This window comes from Vulpes lagopus, chromosome 1 (genome assembly GCF_018345385.1).
Source record: "Vulpes lagopus strain Blue_001 chromosome 1, ASM1834538v1, whole genome shotgun sequence".
NCBI classification, from domain to species: Eukaryota; Metazoa; Chordata; class Mammalia; order Carnivora; family Canidae; genus Vulpes; species Vulpes lagopus.
In genome coordinates this window covers 4,999,334-5,018,110 of record NC_054824.1, presented here as the reverse complement: position 1 = coordinate 5,018,110, position 18,777 = coordinate 4,999,334, and the positions used below count along the sequence as shown (strand labels likewise).

The window sequence follows — 18,777 nt, the reverse complement described above, 5'->3', positions numbered from 1 at the left end:
TAGCATCGAAAGAATCCTAACATTAAGAAAGATATTAAATTTGTAACCTTCTCCAGCTAAATTTAATACATTTTTAAAAAAGATTTTCAAAATTTATTTATTCATGAGAGACATAGAGAGAGAGGCAGACCTAGGCAGAGGGAGAAGCAGGCTCCCCACAGAGTCTGATGCAGGACTCAATCCCAGGACCCCAGGTTCATCACCTAACCAAAGGCAGATATGGTCAACCACTAAGCTACCCAGGTGCCCCTAAATCGAAAGCTTTTTTGTTGTTTTAAGTAGGCACCATGCCCAGTATGGAGCCCATCATGGGGCCTGAACTCACGACCCTGAGATTAAAACCTGAGCTGAGGTTAAGAGTTGGATGCTCAACCAAATGAACCACCCAGGTGCCCTAGTACTTTTATTTTCTTATTTGGTTAGCTTGATCACAAAATAGTATAATTAAGACTGAGATCAGGTATTATCATCTTTGTTATTTCAACAAAACACATGCCAAAACATGTAGTAATGTAACTAATTTTACATACAAGTTTTTAGACTTTGCTGTTAGGTGGCTAGAGCACTAATAGGACATTACTTTGTAACTTGTAAATTACTACAAATTTATTTTCTAATAAATTCACATGAAAAAATCTACACAAATTTACTGAAAATTATTGATAATATCATAAAAAATTCATTTTACCTTTTTATGCATTTTAGTATATTTCCTTAAAGAACATGAAAACTCCCTAATTAAAATATGTATGTGTGTATGTATATGTATATAATTTTTCAACTACAGATGGTAAAAAATGTAATATAAAATACCTCTGTGGTCCTCAAAATATTTACTTTATTTACTTTATATACTTCACCTTAACAGCTATAGTAATTAGCACCTTTTTCATCTGACACCTGATCATATAACTGAAACACAGAAAAAAAAAAAAACTGTAATATGGATATAGAATATTAAAATTTCTAAATCTTTTTCACTTTTGAATGTACTCCATTTTCAGAAGACATTATGTATATTAACTTGTCTTATAAAATAAAAATCTTAAATTATGTGTATATATATGTAATATATATTAATTTACCATAAAAAGTTAACCATCAATTTACCTAATATCTCTGAGAAACATGACAAAATAAAATATTAAAGTAATTCACGGGGCGTCTGAGTGGCTCAGTCAGTTAAGTGTCTGCCTTTGACTCAGGTCATGATCCCAGAGTCCTGGGATCTAGCTCTGCATGGAGCTCTCTGCTTAGTGGAGAACCTGCTTCTCCCCTCTCCCTCTGCCTGCCATACTCCCTGCTTGTGCTGTCAAATAAATTAAAAAAAAAAAAAAAAAAAGAAAAGAAAAGTAATTCACTTATTTTTCCATGATTTCACTACAACCTTTTTTATACAAAACAAGCAAAACACAACAAACCAAAACCTGAGGGCCATTTAGTATAATGAATTAAGATATAAATTTTATTTCATCATAGAGTGATTTCCTTGCTTTTAATTTGTTCCAACTAAATTCCACATATTCCTGCCTTCAAATTGTAAAAATTTTCCATATCTTGAAAAAAAATTCCTTTTTAATTAACATTCTAATACTCATCTAACTTCTATAACTAAAATAAATGGTTTACCTGTATTTGGGTACTCAAACTTTTCTCATGCTTTTTACCTACTGGAAATAAACTTTTGTGAAAATTACCTTCTTTTCCTATAAATACCTCCTGTTCATAGTCTAGAATCTTTTAAATTTCTCAATCCTAATTGAACACTCATCTATATTTGATACTGATAACCAACGTGTAATATTCTATTTTTCCCCCAATAACCCTTTTGTTTTGGAATAATGTTGCAAGGGTAGGTTGCAAGGGTAGTACAGAGTTTCTGTGTATTCCTTACCAGGTCTCCCCTACTGTTAACATTTTACATTACAAGAGTACATTTGTCAAAGAAACTGACACACATTAACTAAACTATACATTTCTATTTCAATTTCACCAGTTTTCCCACTGTTGTCTGCGTTCTGTTTCAGGATCCAATCTAAGACACCATACTGCATTTAGTTCTCCCATCTCCCTAAGTTTCGTCTGGTCTGTTTCTCAGTCTTTCCTTGTTTTGCACGGCCTTGAGAGTCAGGAGTATTGGCCAGGTAACCTGTGGAACATCCCCCCCATGTCTGGGTTTGTCTGATGTTTTTTTTTCTTTCCATCATTAGACTGTGGTAACAGGTTTTTGAAATACCACAGAAATGAAATGTCCTCATCACATCACGTGAGGGGGTACACAATATCTACATGACACCGAGGAAATCAACTTTCAGCATTTGGGTAGGTATAGTTCTATGGGCTTGATAAATACACAGACCCATGCCAATACCATACAGAATAATTCCTTCACCCTAAAAGTTCCCCTGTACATTTGCTTTGTAGTCAATACTCCCCTCTCCTCCAATCCTTGGCAACCACTAATATGTTTTCCATTTCTGCCTTTTCCACAATGTTATATGAAATCATCCAATTAGTAGGCTTTTGGGTTTGGCTTCTCTCACTCAGTAAAATGCATTAAAGATTACTCAGCCATCAGTAAGGATGAATACCTACCATTTACATCGACGTGGATGGAACTGGTGGTTATTACACTAAGTGAAGTAAGTCAAATGGAGAAGACAATTATCATATGGTTTCACTCATATGCGGAATATAAGAAATAGTGCAAGGGACCATAAGGGAAGGAGAAGAAACTTAATGGGGAAAAGTCATAGAAGACAAACCATGAGAGACTCTTAACTCTGGTAAACAAACTGAGGGCTGCTGAAAGGGAATTGTGGGGGGGATGGGATAACTGGGTGACAGGCATTAAGGAGGGCACGTGATGTGATGAGCACTGAGTATTATATGCAACTGATGAATTACTGAAAACTACATCTGAAACAAATGATGTGCTATATGCTGACAAACTGAATTTAAATAAAAAAGATTCAGGCAGCCCGGGTGGCTCAGTGGTTTAGCGCCGCCTTCAGCCCAGGGCCTGATCCTGGAGACCTGGGATCGAGTCCCTTGTCGGGCTTCCTGCATGGAGCCTGCTTTTCCTTCTGCCTGTGTCTCTGCCTCCCTCTGTGTGTGTGTGTGTCTCATGAATAAATAAATAAAACCTTTAAAAAAAATAAATAAGATTCATCAATATATGAATCAGTAGCTTGATGCTTTTTATTGATAAATAGTATTCTGCTGTATTGTTATATCACAGTTTATCCATTACTCTGATGAGTAGACATCTTGGCTCCTTTAGCCTTTTAGCAATTATGAATAAAGCTGCTATAAACATTTGCATACAGGTTCTTGGGGAGACATAACTTTTAAATCACTTGGGTAAATGCAGAGGAGCGCAATCAATGAGTCATGTGGTAAGCCTATGTGTAACACTATGAGAAACTGCTAAAATCGTATTCCAAAGTGGATGCACTATTTTGCATTCCCATCAGTAATGAATGAGAGTTACTGTTGTTCCACATCCTTACCAGCATGTATTGCTAGTTTTTGGATATTAGCCATTCTAATAGGTATGAAGTGGTAGCTCTCTGTGGGTGTATTTTGCATTTCCCTAATGATATGTTTTATATATATAATATATATAATCAAATGATATATATAATATATAGTCAACAATCATCTTTTCATGTGTTTGCCATTTTTACATCTTCTTCTTTGCTAGTATCTGTCCAGGTCTTTCGACCTTTTTTTAAAAAATTACTTATTTGAGAGAGCATGCATTGAGAGAGGGGCAGAGGGGAGAATCTTCAAGCAGATTCCCTGCTGAGCTCAGAGTCTGTGGCAGGGCTCAATCCCATGACCCATGAGATCATGACATGAGCCAAAACCAAGTGTCAGATGTTCAACTGACTGAGCAATCTAGGCGCCCCTCTTTTGACCATTTTTAATTGGGTTGTTTGCTCTCTTAAGAGTTATTTATATATTCTAGATGCAAGTACCTTATCTGATATGTAATCTGAAAATGGTTTCTCCCAGTCTGTGGCTTGTCATTAATAGTATTTTCCACACAACAAAAGTTTTCAATTTTGAAAAATCAACTTAGCAATTTTTTTTTCATGGATATTTTTTGTATTCTACCTAGAACCTCACTCCCAAATCCAAGGTCAGGCAGATTTTCCCTTTGTTTTCTTCTAAGTCTGATAGTTTTATATTTCACATTTAAGTCTATTATACATTTTGAATTAATTTTTATATAAAATATGAAGTATGTGTCTGTGTTCTTTTATTTTTATTTTCTGGCATCCAATGATTCCAGTACCATTTGCTGAAAAAACAATCTTTTCTTCACTGAATTACCATTGTACCTTTGCCAAAGATAAGTTGATGTTATTTGTGTGGGTCTATTTCTGGGTTCTCTTTTGTTCCATCAGTCTATACATATGTCCATCCTTTTGCCAATACCATGCCATCTTAATTATTGTAGCTTTATAATAATAATAAGTCTTGAAATTGTGTAATGTGATTCCTTTACTCTTGAAAATCTCTACATTGCTTTAAAAAAAAAAAAAAAAAAAAGATCTCCCAGATAAGAAATAACACAGTCCTCGTGAAAATTTGGGGAAACAATTCCTGTAGGCAAGAAAGTTAAGCAGTGGAGTTATCTCTCTCCTATCTTTCTTGTATCTCCCTTTCTCTGCCTTTATTTTCTAGTCTTTTTCTCTGGAGGAAAAAAAGAAAGATACTAGGCAGATAGCTTACTTCATCTTTTATTAGAGGGTTTCTCTCTTGGGGATCCAAAGGATCATTTACACAGCTTGGTTTATTTAGAACTTTATAAAATTCTATGATTTTGACATGAGAGAAAGTGGCATTTAGTTAAACTCTAAGTTATCATCTAAAATTGAGATTACTGGGCAGCCCGGGTGGTTCAGCGGTTTAGCGCCACCTTCAGTCCAGGGCCTGATCCTGGAGTCCAGCGATCGAGTCCCACATCAGGCTCCCTGCATGGAGCCTGCTTCTCCCTCTGCTTCTCCCTCTGCCTGTGTCTCTGCCTCTCTCTCTCTCTCTCTGTCTCTCCCATGAATAAATAAATAAAATATTTTAAAAAATAAAAAAAATAAAATTGAGATTACTATCTAATACAATTAGTTATGAACAAATGAATTATTTTGGCCTCTCAAAAGGGGAGACATGTTTAGTCTCAATGCTTCAATCTTTGTGCATTTAAAAAAATGTAATATTTAATATAAGTTGTCAATACAAAATATTCTCTTCAGAAGAAGCATTATTGCATCAATTCACATAAGGGTATTATTAGCATCATGGAGAGACACTCTGTGAAACTTATTCACTTATAAGTGAATATAACATTATATATTACAGCATTATAAATAGCACTGTATTTGATAAGGATTCTGAATTATAGTTTTTTAAACTATATCTGTAATTCCAATATTTGAATTCTTTATAGGTCTGGGGTGCCTGTGCATGTGTGTACACATTGGTGTTCGCTAGGTTTTACTCATAGAAACAGTTTTCTTGTATGACTGGTATATTCTAAATTGTGGGACTACATTATATTTGAAATATTATTTTTAGAAATAATTAAAAACCTGTAGTAAAGAAAATTTCCCTACTAGAAGAATTTGCCTCTACTACATCTGAGCATATGACCCTCAGATCAAGGGAGAGATTTCAAAGTTTAAAGATCTGGCAATCTCTTTTAGTCCCAAGGAATTCAAACTGGGTTGAAATGTCTTCAAAGGTTGTTCCACTTCCTATTTTGTAAGGGCATCTTACAAACTCTATCAGATAATAAGACAGTAAGACCCCTATATTACTCTGTGGAGGGTTCCAACCTATCTAGGAGACCTTGGGTTTTGTTTCTGCCTCTCCATTTGATATGGTTGTCTTAATGGAGGCTCCAAATTTTCCAGGATTAGCAAACCCCTCAGGGCAAGGGTTGATTTTCAGCACTCTATTTCCTCTTTTGGCCAGTGTTTTATTGTTTTGTAATCTCTTTGATCCATTTAAGATTTTTTTTTAATCTTCCTAGCCCTTAAATTATTTTTAATAGGAAAGCTGATTACAATAACTAATCCACTATTCATGGGGGAAGAAAATCCTCCCTGGTTACTTTTCAGAGCTCAGTTTGGGTATTATAGAAGAAATATAAGAAGTTAAACCAAAAAAGAATAACTAGTAAACTATGAGATTAAAAAATAAAAAAAAGTTAACCTCTGGTCTAAGAAGTTTGGCAGTGAAAGGAAAAGGAAAAAAAAAATCCTAACGGTTAAAAAGGACAATAGAGTTGGCAGAAAAAAAGTGTTGGGTTCATTTTGTTTCAAGCAGAAGAAAATGAATTCAATGAGAACAAAAACAAAAGATGGTAGACCATCTGATCCCAGAAATTATATTCGTAGGTATGTGTCCAAGAGAAGTGAAAATACATGTCTACACAAATATTTGTACACGAATGTTCAGAGCAGCATTGTTGATCACAGCCAAAAAGTGGAAACCCAAAATTTCCATCAGTTGATGAATGAACAAAATGTAGTATGTTCATAAAATAGAGTATTATTTGGCCATAAAAAGGAATAAAACACTAATATATGTTACAACATGGATGAACCTTGAAAACATCAGGCTAAGTGAGAAAAACACCCCATATGATTCCATTTATGGAAAATGTGCAGGCTGGCAAACATATAGAGACAGAAAATAGATTAGTTGTTTCTAAGGGGTGGGAGGCATGGGAGGAATAGAGGTGACTGCTAAAGACTACAGGGTTTCTTTAAGAGGTGTTGAAAATGTTCTAAATTTGACTGTGATGATGGTTGTACAACTCTGTGAAAATTCTAAAAGCCAATGAATTGTCCATTTTAAATGAGTTGTATGGTATGTGAATTATATTTCAATAGTTATTACCCAAAAAATTTTTTGAGATTCTTTTTCTAATAAATCCTTATACCATTTTGTGTATTTCTTTTTATTTTTTGTCCACAGTTATTTCCTAAATATATGTTGATTTTATAAATCATCAATTACATAATCCTTGTTTCAAAGCTTTAATTTGAACTTGGGAAATTAACCTTACTTTTCCTTCTCGCTTTTCGGAACTTGACAGCAGCCAGATTTATTAAATTCATTCCATAGAGATTGTAGTCAATGAACAGCTGTAGGAGGTAGGGAATATGCGCTTCGTGAGGCTGGTAAAATTTATTCATTATGGCTCCACTTTGCAAAAGTTCACATATCCTAAATTAGAAAAAAAAAGTTGTATCACAAAATTATGGTTCCTAAAATGTTAAGTGAAACATTACACTACTATAGAGAATGAAATCCATTGTATTAGCTTACAAATTTTTTATTTCAATTTCACTGGAAATGTGTACCTTGTTAGAAATTAGGAGTTTAGGTTAAGTTTTAAAGTAAGCTGCACACTCAAAGAAAATGACAAAAAACTTCTTGGATGAGTATTTTGACTTCTAAAACTAACATATATATTAGTTACTATATATATTAATATACTAAATGTTAAAGAACCAAAATGTCAGAAGTTTTTAAAATATGAGCTTTTCCTGGGGCACCTGCCTGGCTCAGTCAGTGGAACATGTGACTCTTGATTGCAGGGTTCTAAGTTTGAGTTCCACGTTGGGTATAGAGATTACTTAAAAATAAAATCTTAAAAAATAACAACAACAACAAAAAGAGCTTTTCCCTTTTAAAATTGAGAAAAACATTTTAAAAGATTATAAAAAGTTCCAAAAAATGATTTATGACCCAAATCCACCACTCAGAAATATTACCATTTTTCTTCTCTTGAGTTATTTTTCCTTCATGATGGGGAATATAAACAATAGGCAATTATAAAAAGTGTAAATGCTATACAAGGGAAGTATAGGAAACATCTAGAAGGGATATTAATAAGATGAAGGTATAGAGGTTGTTTCTGCGAAGTCTTCTTGAAGAGAAATCTCCAAGAGGAGACTAAATGACGAATTAAAGATATTTTTCTAAAAAAAAAAAAAGATATTTTTCTGAAGAAAGGGAAGAGTATTATTTTTCACACAAACAAAATTAGACATGTAAAGGGTCATAAGAAAATACGGCTTACTTGGGAACTGAAATCACTGAGTGGGCTTAGTGACAGAGGTTGTGGTATGTCTATCAGAGTGTGGGCTAGAGAGCGAATGCAAAGTCAGGTCATGTAAAGCCTACTAAGACATTTGAAGAGACAGCAGAATTTGCCTTTGAAGTACACAGCATGAAAGAAAAATGACCAAGTTAGCTGGAAAATACACAGGACTAGAGACAGGAAATGAGAAGGCTATTGTGAAAAAACTAAGATGATGGTGGCTTGATCATAGCAATATGTTGATTCAGGGGACATACAAGGAATGAGAGTCAGGCCTCGATGACTGACTAGATGAGAGGATGTGGTAGAAAAGGGGTTGAGGAGACGCTTAGACTTACTGGTGGTGCCACGTTTACCGAAATAGAAAGGACTGGAAGAAAACAGGCTTCTTTGCAGATATTTTTAGAGGGGGAATAAGAATACTGGGGTTTAGGTATTGTGGGGTATCCAGGTAGATTTCCATGAAAATACTGACCATGAAGGACAGTGAAAAATGAGGGTAAGAATAACTTTATTTACACAGCAGAGGCAGCTAACATATATTTAAGGAGTATGTACTGGACATTATGTTAGGTGTTTTAAATGTTTAATTTCAAGTAATCCTCACTACTCCCTATATTATTATTCCCACTTTATAAAGAAACTGAGTCTTAGATTAAAAAGTTGTCCAAAATCATATAAATTAAAAATGGAAGAGCTAAAATTAAAATATTCTCTGCTTTGTGAGCCTTTACTTTTTTTTTTTTTTTTGAGCCTTTATTTTAACGGTAGACCTATTTTATTTACCCAGCAGATGGTCTGATACATTGATCCAGAGCCCTGAAGGAAAATTTAGGCTATTGAAATATATATCTGGATATCGAATGCATAAAGATTAACAAAAAGAAAAAACTAAGCCATAAGGAGTAGATAAGGCTGGACAGTGAGAAGAGAGGATAGGGAGAAAAGATAAAAGCATAAGACATATAACCCCAAGCACAGCTGCAGATGTTAAATGAAGAACAAAATGGAATACAAATGCTCAAACAGGTAAAAGGAAAACCGAAAGAGGCCTACAGCAAAGAAATTTAACACCTGGGGTTATTTTAAAGCACTATTAGCACAGACATAAGGTCAAAATTAAGGACAAAATTAAGGACAAAAAAGGTGCTAACTGGATTTAGCAACATAGGAGTCTGATTTTGACCACACAGATCCTCTGAAAGGGTCAAAGGAATCCCTGATGCACACACTTTGACAATCACTTTTCTAGACTGATGGGTTCCACTTTCACTATGAAGTAGGGAGGCAAAACCATAGAAGGGGCTTAACATTTGAGTAAGAGGGTGGAGAAAGATGAAAAGGATTAGAGAAAAACAGAAATAAGGCAGGGCAGGGCCCAGGTGAAGTTGAAGACCATGAATTCATAGTGGCAACAATCTGTAGTGATTTCTCTATCCTAGAGAGAATGCAAGATGTTTGCATTTAAAATCTCAGAGGTAGAACAAATTCCAGGGTGTAGTGAGTAGGTAGTTTAAGAAGAATGGAAGTAAAGCTCACAGGAGATGAGCAAGTAGAGAAAGCAAGAGGCCAGTCTCCAAACAATATGTATAATATTCATTCTACAAAAAGTTATTGACTACTATATACTAGACATACATTCTAAACATTGACGATTAAGCAGCAAATATAGCAGAAAAAAATCTTTGTAGACTTACATTCTAGCAGGACACTAATTATATGTCGAAATTTTTTTTTAAAGATTTTTATTAATTTGAGAAAGAAAGAGAGAGAGAGAAGGAGCCAGAGGGAAGGGCAGAAGGAGAAGCAGACTCTGCTGAGCAGGGGGCCTGACTCAGGGGCTAAATCCCAGGACCCTGGGATCATGACCTGAGCCAAAGGCAGATGCTCAACTGACTGAGCCACCCAGGCGCTCCTGTATGTGGAATCTTTTTAAAGATTAAATATGTGCACATATGTACATATATTATGTATGAAAAGAAGGGCATACCACGTTCTTAAAAATTATCTGCCTCTAGGAAAAAAGTTAAGACCAAAGGTAAAGGTAAGTTGTACTGTAATGTGTTGCATATATAGTATAGCCAACACAGCACTTATAATATGCCTGGTACTGTTGTGAGCGATTTACAGATATTAAGACCATTTGATTATCAGAACAACATGCATTAACATCAATCCTACTTACAGATGAGAAAATACATCAGAGAGAGATTAAATAACTTGCCTAAGGTCTCCTAGCAGGTAAATAGCAGAGCCAGATTTTGAATACAGGTAATCTGGTTTCAGAATCTACACTCCTAACCACTGCATTCCATACTAGTTAAATAGTATAACATAAATGATTCGTGTATAAAGGTATTAAAAAATAATCAAAAGGGAGGAAAATATTTTCTGTCATAGAATCCTTTTCCTTCATGGCATGTATCACAACTTCCTGTTATATATTTGGGTTACTTGTTTACTATTTCTATCTTCTTATATGCTATAAGATCCCTAAGGGCAGGAACCATGCCCTTTGTTCACTGTTTACCCAGCAAACTCCATAGTGCATTAAATAATGTAGGCATTTTAGAAATATTTATTTTGAAATGAATGAATAAATAAATCTCTCAATAAATCAGGGAATTTCAGATTGGCACAGTGATAAACTATGTTATTTAAAGCAAACTTACTAGAAATAGTTTAATAAGTACTTGATTGCTATAGTCATAAGGAAGAAAAACAGATTAGATCTATACTTCACATAGAATTATTTTTAAAGATGTAAGCAAATTTTATTCATGGCACCCCTCTAGCATACTTGGGAATGAGAAAGATTAAAAATGATTAATGTTTACTCTCTTACCACTGTGTGTGCAAGAGAGGGTAAAAATTCACAGGGATTGATCTTTTGGACTCCATGGATATGAGAAAGTGTGACCAAGGGGAAGTGGTAGAAGACACATCATTGCTTGTTAAGTGCCTATTCTGAAAAAACTGTTTTGGTACCCTACATAACAGAAGCTGTTTGGGATAAGGGTAGGAGCAGATTACAGAGAAAACTAGTTTTCACTGGTTACTTACTTGAAGAAGGGCATAACCACTGGGATTAGGGCAGTGATTCAGTGAAGCATTCAGTTGGCCTAATTCAGAATAAACCTCACATCCCTGGTTGTTGTGCCTCTCTTAGTGCCTAAATTCACTCTGGGAAACATTCACTTTGTGTTTCACAGAAAAAGGTTACCTTCTGAAACCTAGTACTTACTAGCAAAGAGATCTTCAAAAAAAAAAAAAAAAAAAAAGCACTTCTCTCCAAGGATGCTTTTACCCTAGCTCATCACCACAGAGTGGAAACCCTTGTTTTGAGCCCCAGAGGATGACTGAAGTCTTCTTTTTATATTGCCCTTCCTGACATCAGTAACTTAGGCTCCAGGACCATTGACAAAATAAGATACAGAGACTTACTGGGAGAAGGAAAAAACAAAACAAAACCAGAAACAAACAAAAAGCCTGGGATATAAAATTTCATTAATATTAATAAAGAGTCAACAGGATTTTGAGTTCTCTGAAGCCCTTACACTCTGGCCTCACTCTCACACATTTCTTTTTGCTTTGAAACTAAATAGCAAGTTTCTCCTGGTACTGAACATTTGCTCTGGCTGGCAGGGCATCCTACAAGGCAGCCATCATTTTTTATCTACTTGTACAAGCTTTCTAAACATAAGACAAAAAAGAAGCAGTAAGGGGCTATAAAGCAAGGTCCCTTTCACTCTTAAAATATCCTTCCTAGAGGCCAAGCCATAGCTCTCTCTTTGCACATAAATACACATATTATGATCTCTTTCTTTAATAATGCTACAAATGATATAATCCTGTCATCTAGATTTTTCTTTTCATTATTAAAATACTTAAGTGACAGCTATCCACATTTTTCTCTTTGTACCTTTTCACCATTGCAGGATTGTAAAGATAGATCTTCATAAAGTGTTTTTCCTTCTCATGATAACCATAAAAAGGCCTGAAATAAAGGAAAAAGATATTTCAAGTTATTTTCAGCATTAAGAGATGAAGTAATGCAACTTACTGCTCTAATTAGACTCAGCTGACCTAATTCACTTATTTATACATATTATCCAAAACCCCAAAAACCAAACAAACAAAACCATTCCAAAACCTTTCAATTAAACCTACATAAACCATATGTATAATACGGAAACTAAAGTTTAGAAATACTACTCTCAAAAAACTAGAGACAAAAAAGGGTGGCAAACTATTTATACCTTAATTTCAATCATAAGGACTATTAAAAAATAGGTCTTTTCTCTTTACTCTAACCATGTATGAGAAAAACAGATCTTTTAAGCACGTTCACCTATTTCCCATTTCTTTCTGTCAAAAGCGATACGTTCTTCATTAATAAAGTCCTTAAATTAACAGCATTCATGTTACTTTGCTTATTTGTTTCTGTTTATTATTAATTTTGCAAGTTCACTAGCCAGAGATAATTTACCTATCATATATGTACACATGTGAGCGTGTGTACATAACACATATCCAAATCCAACAAAGGCTATGAAAACTGTGTAGACAGGAACTTAAGAGATTGAAAAGACCATAGCCTTACTTAAGGACCCTAATTATGTTGAGGCTGGAATTTTCTCAAGAGCATTAGCTGGAATGGAAAAAGGAAGAAGGAAAAATCTACATGGTAAGGTACCAGTCTTCAGTGCAAGATAAAATAAGTTGGAATATCATGTTACATCACTGCAGGAGGATATGAAACCATACTAGTACTTCTGATATACAGACTACTATTTTCTTATTCTTTTTTTTTTTTTTAAGTATGCTCCATGCCCAAAGTGGGGCTTGAACTTACAACCCTGAGATCAAGAATCATACGCTCCACCAACTGAGCCAGCCCTAGACTATCCCTCTCCAAGACAATAGAATTAAAGTATAAATATAAACAAGTATGAATATGCACAAAAAATAAAAAGTTTTGTATCTCCCCAGAGTTTATCTGTAAATAAGTGGCTGGTTAAACCTTTAGGTGGATAAACCCATTCAACTATCATGTAAAAACTATTGTCCCTTCATAATGGACGCTAGATAGAACTTATCCTCATAAGGACATCATTTCTGTCATGTCTGACAGAGTAGTAGACATCAAATACAGAAGTAATTTGGCAGTAAAGTCATTATTTGGAGTATAGACTTTTTTTTCACCCTAGCTATTTTAAGCTTTTAGGTAAGAGCCAGCTATACGATTGTTGTAAAGCCATTTCTTCTTCTTCCTTTAAAGACTCTATTCAAGAAAAAGAGAACACGAGTTGGGGGAGGGGCAGAGGGAGAGGGAGAAGCTGGCTCTCTACTGAGCAGAGAGCCTAATGGGGTGGCTGGATACCAGTACCCCAGGACCATGACCGAAGCCAAAAGCAGATGCTTAACGGACTGAGCCACCCAGGCACCCTGTAAAGCAATTTCTATCCAAAAAAAGTCCAACTATTTACCAAGGCCTAAAAAGTTATCTTGTTCTTGCTACTCACTCCAATCTTAGGTCCTATAACTCTTCCTTTAGAAATTCTAAACATTTTAGTTCCTCTAACTTGATCCACTCTCAAGTAACTTGCCATCTTCTCTGCCTGGAAAGCTTGCCCTTAACCCTGGTATGGTTTGCTTTCAATCTTCATTCAGATTTCTACTCAGACTCACCTCCTCAGAAAAGTCTTCTCTGACCATAATTCCTTATTCCTTGCCCTTCTTTTTCTCCCCCAACCGGGTCCACCCTTTTTTAAAAAAAAAAAAAAAAAACAAAAAACACAACCACTTCCTGTCTAGTTTGCTGCTCTTTATCTCATTTCTATTGCCATGAAACAAAGACACATTACATGAATGATTTCATTCTCTCTCACTGGCAAAATTCAACTATTTAGTCCTCGTGCTATGGTATTTTTCATGTAAATATAGCTCTCTTAACTGGAGACATGAGTTATTTTTAGCCAGATAAATAGGAAAAAAAAGTATGTAGTGTAGTACATGCTATCTTTGCTTTGGTTTTACTAACAATCTTTAGGGTTTTCCAATTAAAATTTCATAAATTTCAAAAACTGAATATAATTCTTTATAAATTTAGGATTCTGGTGCATTTTTAAGTTAATATTTTTATTAAATATTTTAATATTTTAAATATTAAATTTAAATATTTTTAAATATTTTATTTATTTATTCATGAGGGACAGACAGAGAGAGAGAGAGAGGCAGGCAGAGGAGCCCGATGAAGGACTTGATCCCAGGACTCTGAGATCATAACCTGAGCCAAAAGCAAATACTTAACCAACTTGAGACACCCAGGCACCCTAGGATTCTGTTTTCACATCTACTTCCCCAAAATATAGCCTGGAAATTCTATAAATTCCATTTTCTGCTTCTATATAACTTAACCTGCAACCCTTACTTCCTGCTGTTGGCTTCAGCTGATTTTGCCAAAAGTATTCCTCAAGAGGGAGACCCTTTGGACAGAAGAAAGTAGAATGGAACAGAGTTTGTATAGATATTTTATGCTTAAAAAAATTATATCTGATAATTGTTTTTTAATGTAACAGTGAGAAAGAAAATGAAAATGGATAGCAAAAGATCCCAATAAACTTAGATTAAAAATCTCTTTATAGGAGATTTTTGAGAATCATGGTAGCTGAGTGGTAAGGAATTCCAGAAAGAGCTTGGGGTCATAATCCTATCTCTTGACCTAGCCTCAGGATAATGCATTATCTAAAAAGACTGGAATTAAACCTGTAGTTTAATATGGTAGCTAGATGCAACACTGTCTACCTTAAAGTAGGAAAAATTGAAGGACTAGAATAATAATAGAAGCTAGAATGTATGGTAAGCAAAAAGAGATCCAGTTTAGGAAAAAATTAGAATAAAAGGAAAAAGAGAATGGCAGCTATATAGAACAGCTCATCTTTGCCTCGGGTATTCAGATTCTTAAAAATATGATGACGTCTTTAAGAAAATAATCATCAAAAATACAGTAAGACTGGTGACTGGGTTGTCTGGCTGGCTCAGTTGGTAGAGCATACAACTCTTGATCTCAAAGTCTTGAGTTTAAGACCCACACTGGGGGAAGAGCTTACTTTGGGGGGGGGGGGGGGGAAGGACTGGTAACTATGTATTTTACTAGGTTGCTTGGAAATTCAACTTTGAAATGAGAATATGCATATCAAAGTTCCTAGAAACTATTAAACACAAAAAAACTGGAATATAAAGTTGATAATTATCTTTAATTTAATTGTGACTCTCATAGGACAAATGTGAACTTCTACCTCATTCATTCATGCAACCAAAATAGTTACTGAGCCATATCTACTAAATGCCCAACACCATACAAGTACTAAGGATGTAACGGTGGACAAGACAAACACGGTCTTTTTTCTTGTGGAGTTTACATGCTGGTGGGAGAAATACATAATTAAGTGAAAAACAAAACAACTGCCAACTATATTAGTGCTGAAGGAAACAAAAAATGGGCAGACATCAGAATAATAATAATGACACCTATTTTAAGTAGGGAAGTCAGAGAAAACTTCTCTGGAGAAGTGAAGGATTTGAAGGATTAGAGACGGGTAGAGCACCTAAGGAAAACAAATTGCATGTACAAAGCTGGGAAAGAGCTTAGTCCATTAGAGGAACTGAAAGAAGACCTATGTTTCTAGATGGAACATAATAAACTAAATTACAGAGGCAGGAAAGGGTCAGATCATATAGGCTGTGGTTAGAAGCTTAAATTTCTTATATGAGCAATATGAAGCCATTTAAATATTTTAAATGATTTTTAAAGGATTCAATGTATGTTATACGAGGAGTATTTTTATGGCTCTAGAGCAAGACAAAAATAGAAGACAATTCAATTAAAAGGATACTGTGGTGGTCCAGAGGAAAACCTAAATTAAGGTGGAAGTAGACAGATTTAAGATAGATTTCACATGAACATATCAATAATTCAGAGTGTTCTAGTATGAGCTCCAAATCTTTCCTGCCAGCATGCTCTGCCTGCGTTCCATCCTTTTAGCAGCATGGACTCAAAATTTTATAGTTATCTTTGACCCCCTGGCACAATCTTCATCCAATCAGATAGCAAAGCTTATTAACCCCCAAGAACAAACTCAGAAGCTGACCACATCTCATTATTTCCATTACTACTCAAGTGCAAGCTACCATATTTTCTCATTTCACCCATATTAATGAAACAGAGTCCTAATGCTCTCTCTTGCTTTTATCCTTATCCCCCAATGATCTACTCTTCACAGAACTGCTAAAGTAATCCTTTCAATTTTAAGTTAGAGTGGATATTCAAATTCCTACAGTAGCTCAGAGTAAAAGTCAAGTCCTCACAACAGCCTATCGCAGTGGTTCTCAAACTGCATCAGAATCATTACAAAGGCTTGTTATTAAAACAAATTGCTGGGCTCTACCACCAGAGTTCCTGATTCATTAGGTCTAGAGTGGGACCCAAGAATATATTTTAAGTAAGTTCCCAAGTATGTTATTCTGAATCCTCTGAGAAGTAGATGCCAATATGTACAAGAAATTTATTAGGGGAAACACTTGTGAAAGAAAATGAGGAGGGACCCAGGAGAAGCTAGGATAGCCACCAAACTTACACATCTGATCTCAAGTGAATGAGAGAAGGACACAGCGAAGATCAGTAGAAATGTCTTCTATTGCAGTGTGATTTTAATCAAAGTGCAGAAAGGCCTTCAGAGTTTTCAAGGGTCTCCCAGGAACAGGCCTGCCTTAGTATCCTTATTAGGCTTAGTCACTGGCTAGGAGTCATCTATGAAAAGCAGCTTCAGTTCAAATGGAATAATAGAAAGATTTCAGGGTGGTAGTGGGGCCATTGTTCAATTACTTTCCCTGTATTTAGAGAACTGACAGGTACATTCTCATAGTTGTCAAATCAGGTAAAGCTTATGTTGGTGGTCCTGGAAACCATACTTTAAGAACCACTGCCAGAGCAGCCCAGTGGCTCAGCAGTTTAGTGCCACCTTCTGCCCAGGGCCTGATACTGGAGACCAGGGATCGAGTCCCCGTCAGGTTCCCTGCATGGAGCCGGCTTCCCCCTCTGCCTATGTCTCTGTCTCTGTCTCTCTCTCTCTCTCCCTCATGAATAAAGAAATAAAATCTTTAAAAAACAACCAACAACAACAACAAAAAAGAACTATTGGTCAACATATAATATCCATCCATTCATCCCTCTCTAACCACATTTTGTCCTACTCTATTTTCCCTCCCTTCTAGTCATCTCCATGTTATCCCTACTTCCTCACCTTCAAGTCTTTGCTCAAATGTCATTTACTTTGTCAATGACACCCTCCCTGATTACCCTATATAAAACTGCTACCAGTCCACTTCCCTACCCTTCACTCCCGATCCTTCATATACTGCTTCTCCATCTTTGTTCCATAGTACGACCACGTAATAAATAAATGAATCTATTTCATATCTGTTGGTTATTTTCTGTTTCCCATTACACCGTCATGGGGGCAGGAATCTTTGTTTTGTTCACCAATATATCCCAAGCACCTAGAAAAGTGCCTAGCACGTGGAAGGTGCTCGATAAATATGTGATAAATAAATTACACGAACTTCTACAGTTCTAAGAAGTGGAGAAATGGAAAAGGTTAAACCATCTATCTTTTACTATAATAAAAATTTACTTTAAAAAATTACAGCATAAAATTTGCCCCATTTCCATCAGATTAGAAGAGAGAGTATCTCTGAATCAAATAGGTTTCCTTTACTTGAAATAGTACTAAAAATAAAGATTTTTAAATACAGAAATTTAAAAAGATGTTAACATATACTTACATTCCTGATACTAATGACACTTTGAACACGTGCTGAGCAGTGGAAGATGGATTGCCTAAAGCCACATTAAGTGCTCTGTCGATACTGAATGCCATCTGAGAAAGATAGCTTTCTGGCTGCTGTCCATAACCATCGTATGGCACATAGAGGTAAGGAAAGATGCCATGCAGATGAAGACATGTCTTCTGACCTAAAATGTAACACATTATAAAGTTTAGTCTTGAAATGCATTTTAAAATTTTAACATTATGAAGATCAGAATGCAAATCATTTAAATGTTCTAATGATAACACAGCTTTACTTAGGATAAGAGTTGAAGAAAATTAACCCATAATTAAAGCCACCTATATTAACTACATTTCACAACAGAACATTTAGAAGCATTTTGTAAACATAAGCATTACAGTATGACTGAAATAGTAGTTTGGTGAAAATATGTTTGAATATTTTACCTTACAATCTCACTGGCTTTATATTAATATACTTCACTGAATTACCCTATAATACCACTTAGCACAGTGTTATGAAGCTGACAAAAAGTCACTGAAAGTTTATTAAATAAATCAATGCATGTCTGTCTTGGCATACAGGTTTTCAAACAAGAAACTTCCCTGAGACAGACTGCTCTGGGAGAAAGGAGAGGGTAAAAGCAGTTCTAGTATGTGGAATTTTTGCTAGAAGGGTGGGAAGAAGGATTTTGGAAAGGGTAAACATGACATTTTGCTATTAGGAAAAAAAAAAAAAAAAGACAAAAATAAAAAGAAAACCCCTACAGATCATTTGTCTGTAATAGATTTCTAGATATCTAA

The 18,777-nt window shown here is 35.2% G+C and overlaps 1 protein-coding gene across 4 annotated transcripts in view; it reads right to left on the bottom strand.

Annotated features, from left to right (window-relative positions):
- REV3L (REV3 like, DNA directed polymerase zeta catalytic subunit) overlaps nucleotides 1-18,777 on the bottom strand; it is a 181,507-nt gene that overhangs the window by 109,471 nt on the left and 53,259 nt on the right. For all 4 annotated transcript variants that reach the window (XM_041738555.1, XM_041738677.1, XM_041738625.1 and 1 more), the window contains 3 exons: nucleotides 17,969-18,158; nucleotides 12,045-12,119; nucleotides 7,082-7,242 (listed from right to left, as the gene is read on the bottom strand). In XM_041738555.1, the coding sequence (XP_041594489.1) occupies nucleotides 7,082-7,242; nucleotides 12,045-12,119; nucleotides 17,969-18,158 (426 nt within the window). The remainder of the gene's footprint in view (nucleotides 1-7,081; nucleotides 7,243-12,044; nucleotides 12,120-17,968; nucleotides 18,159-18,777) is intronic.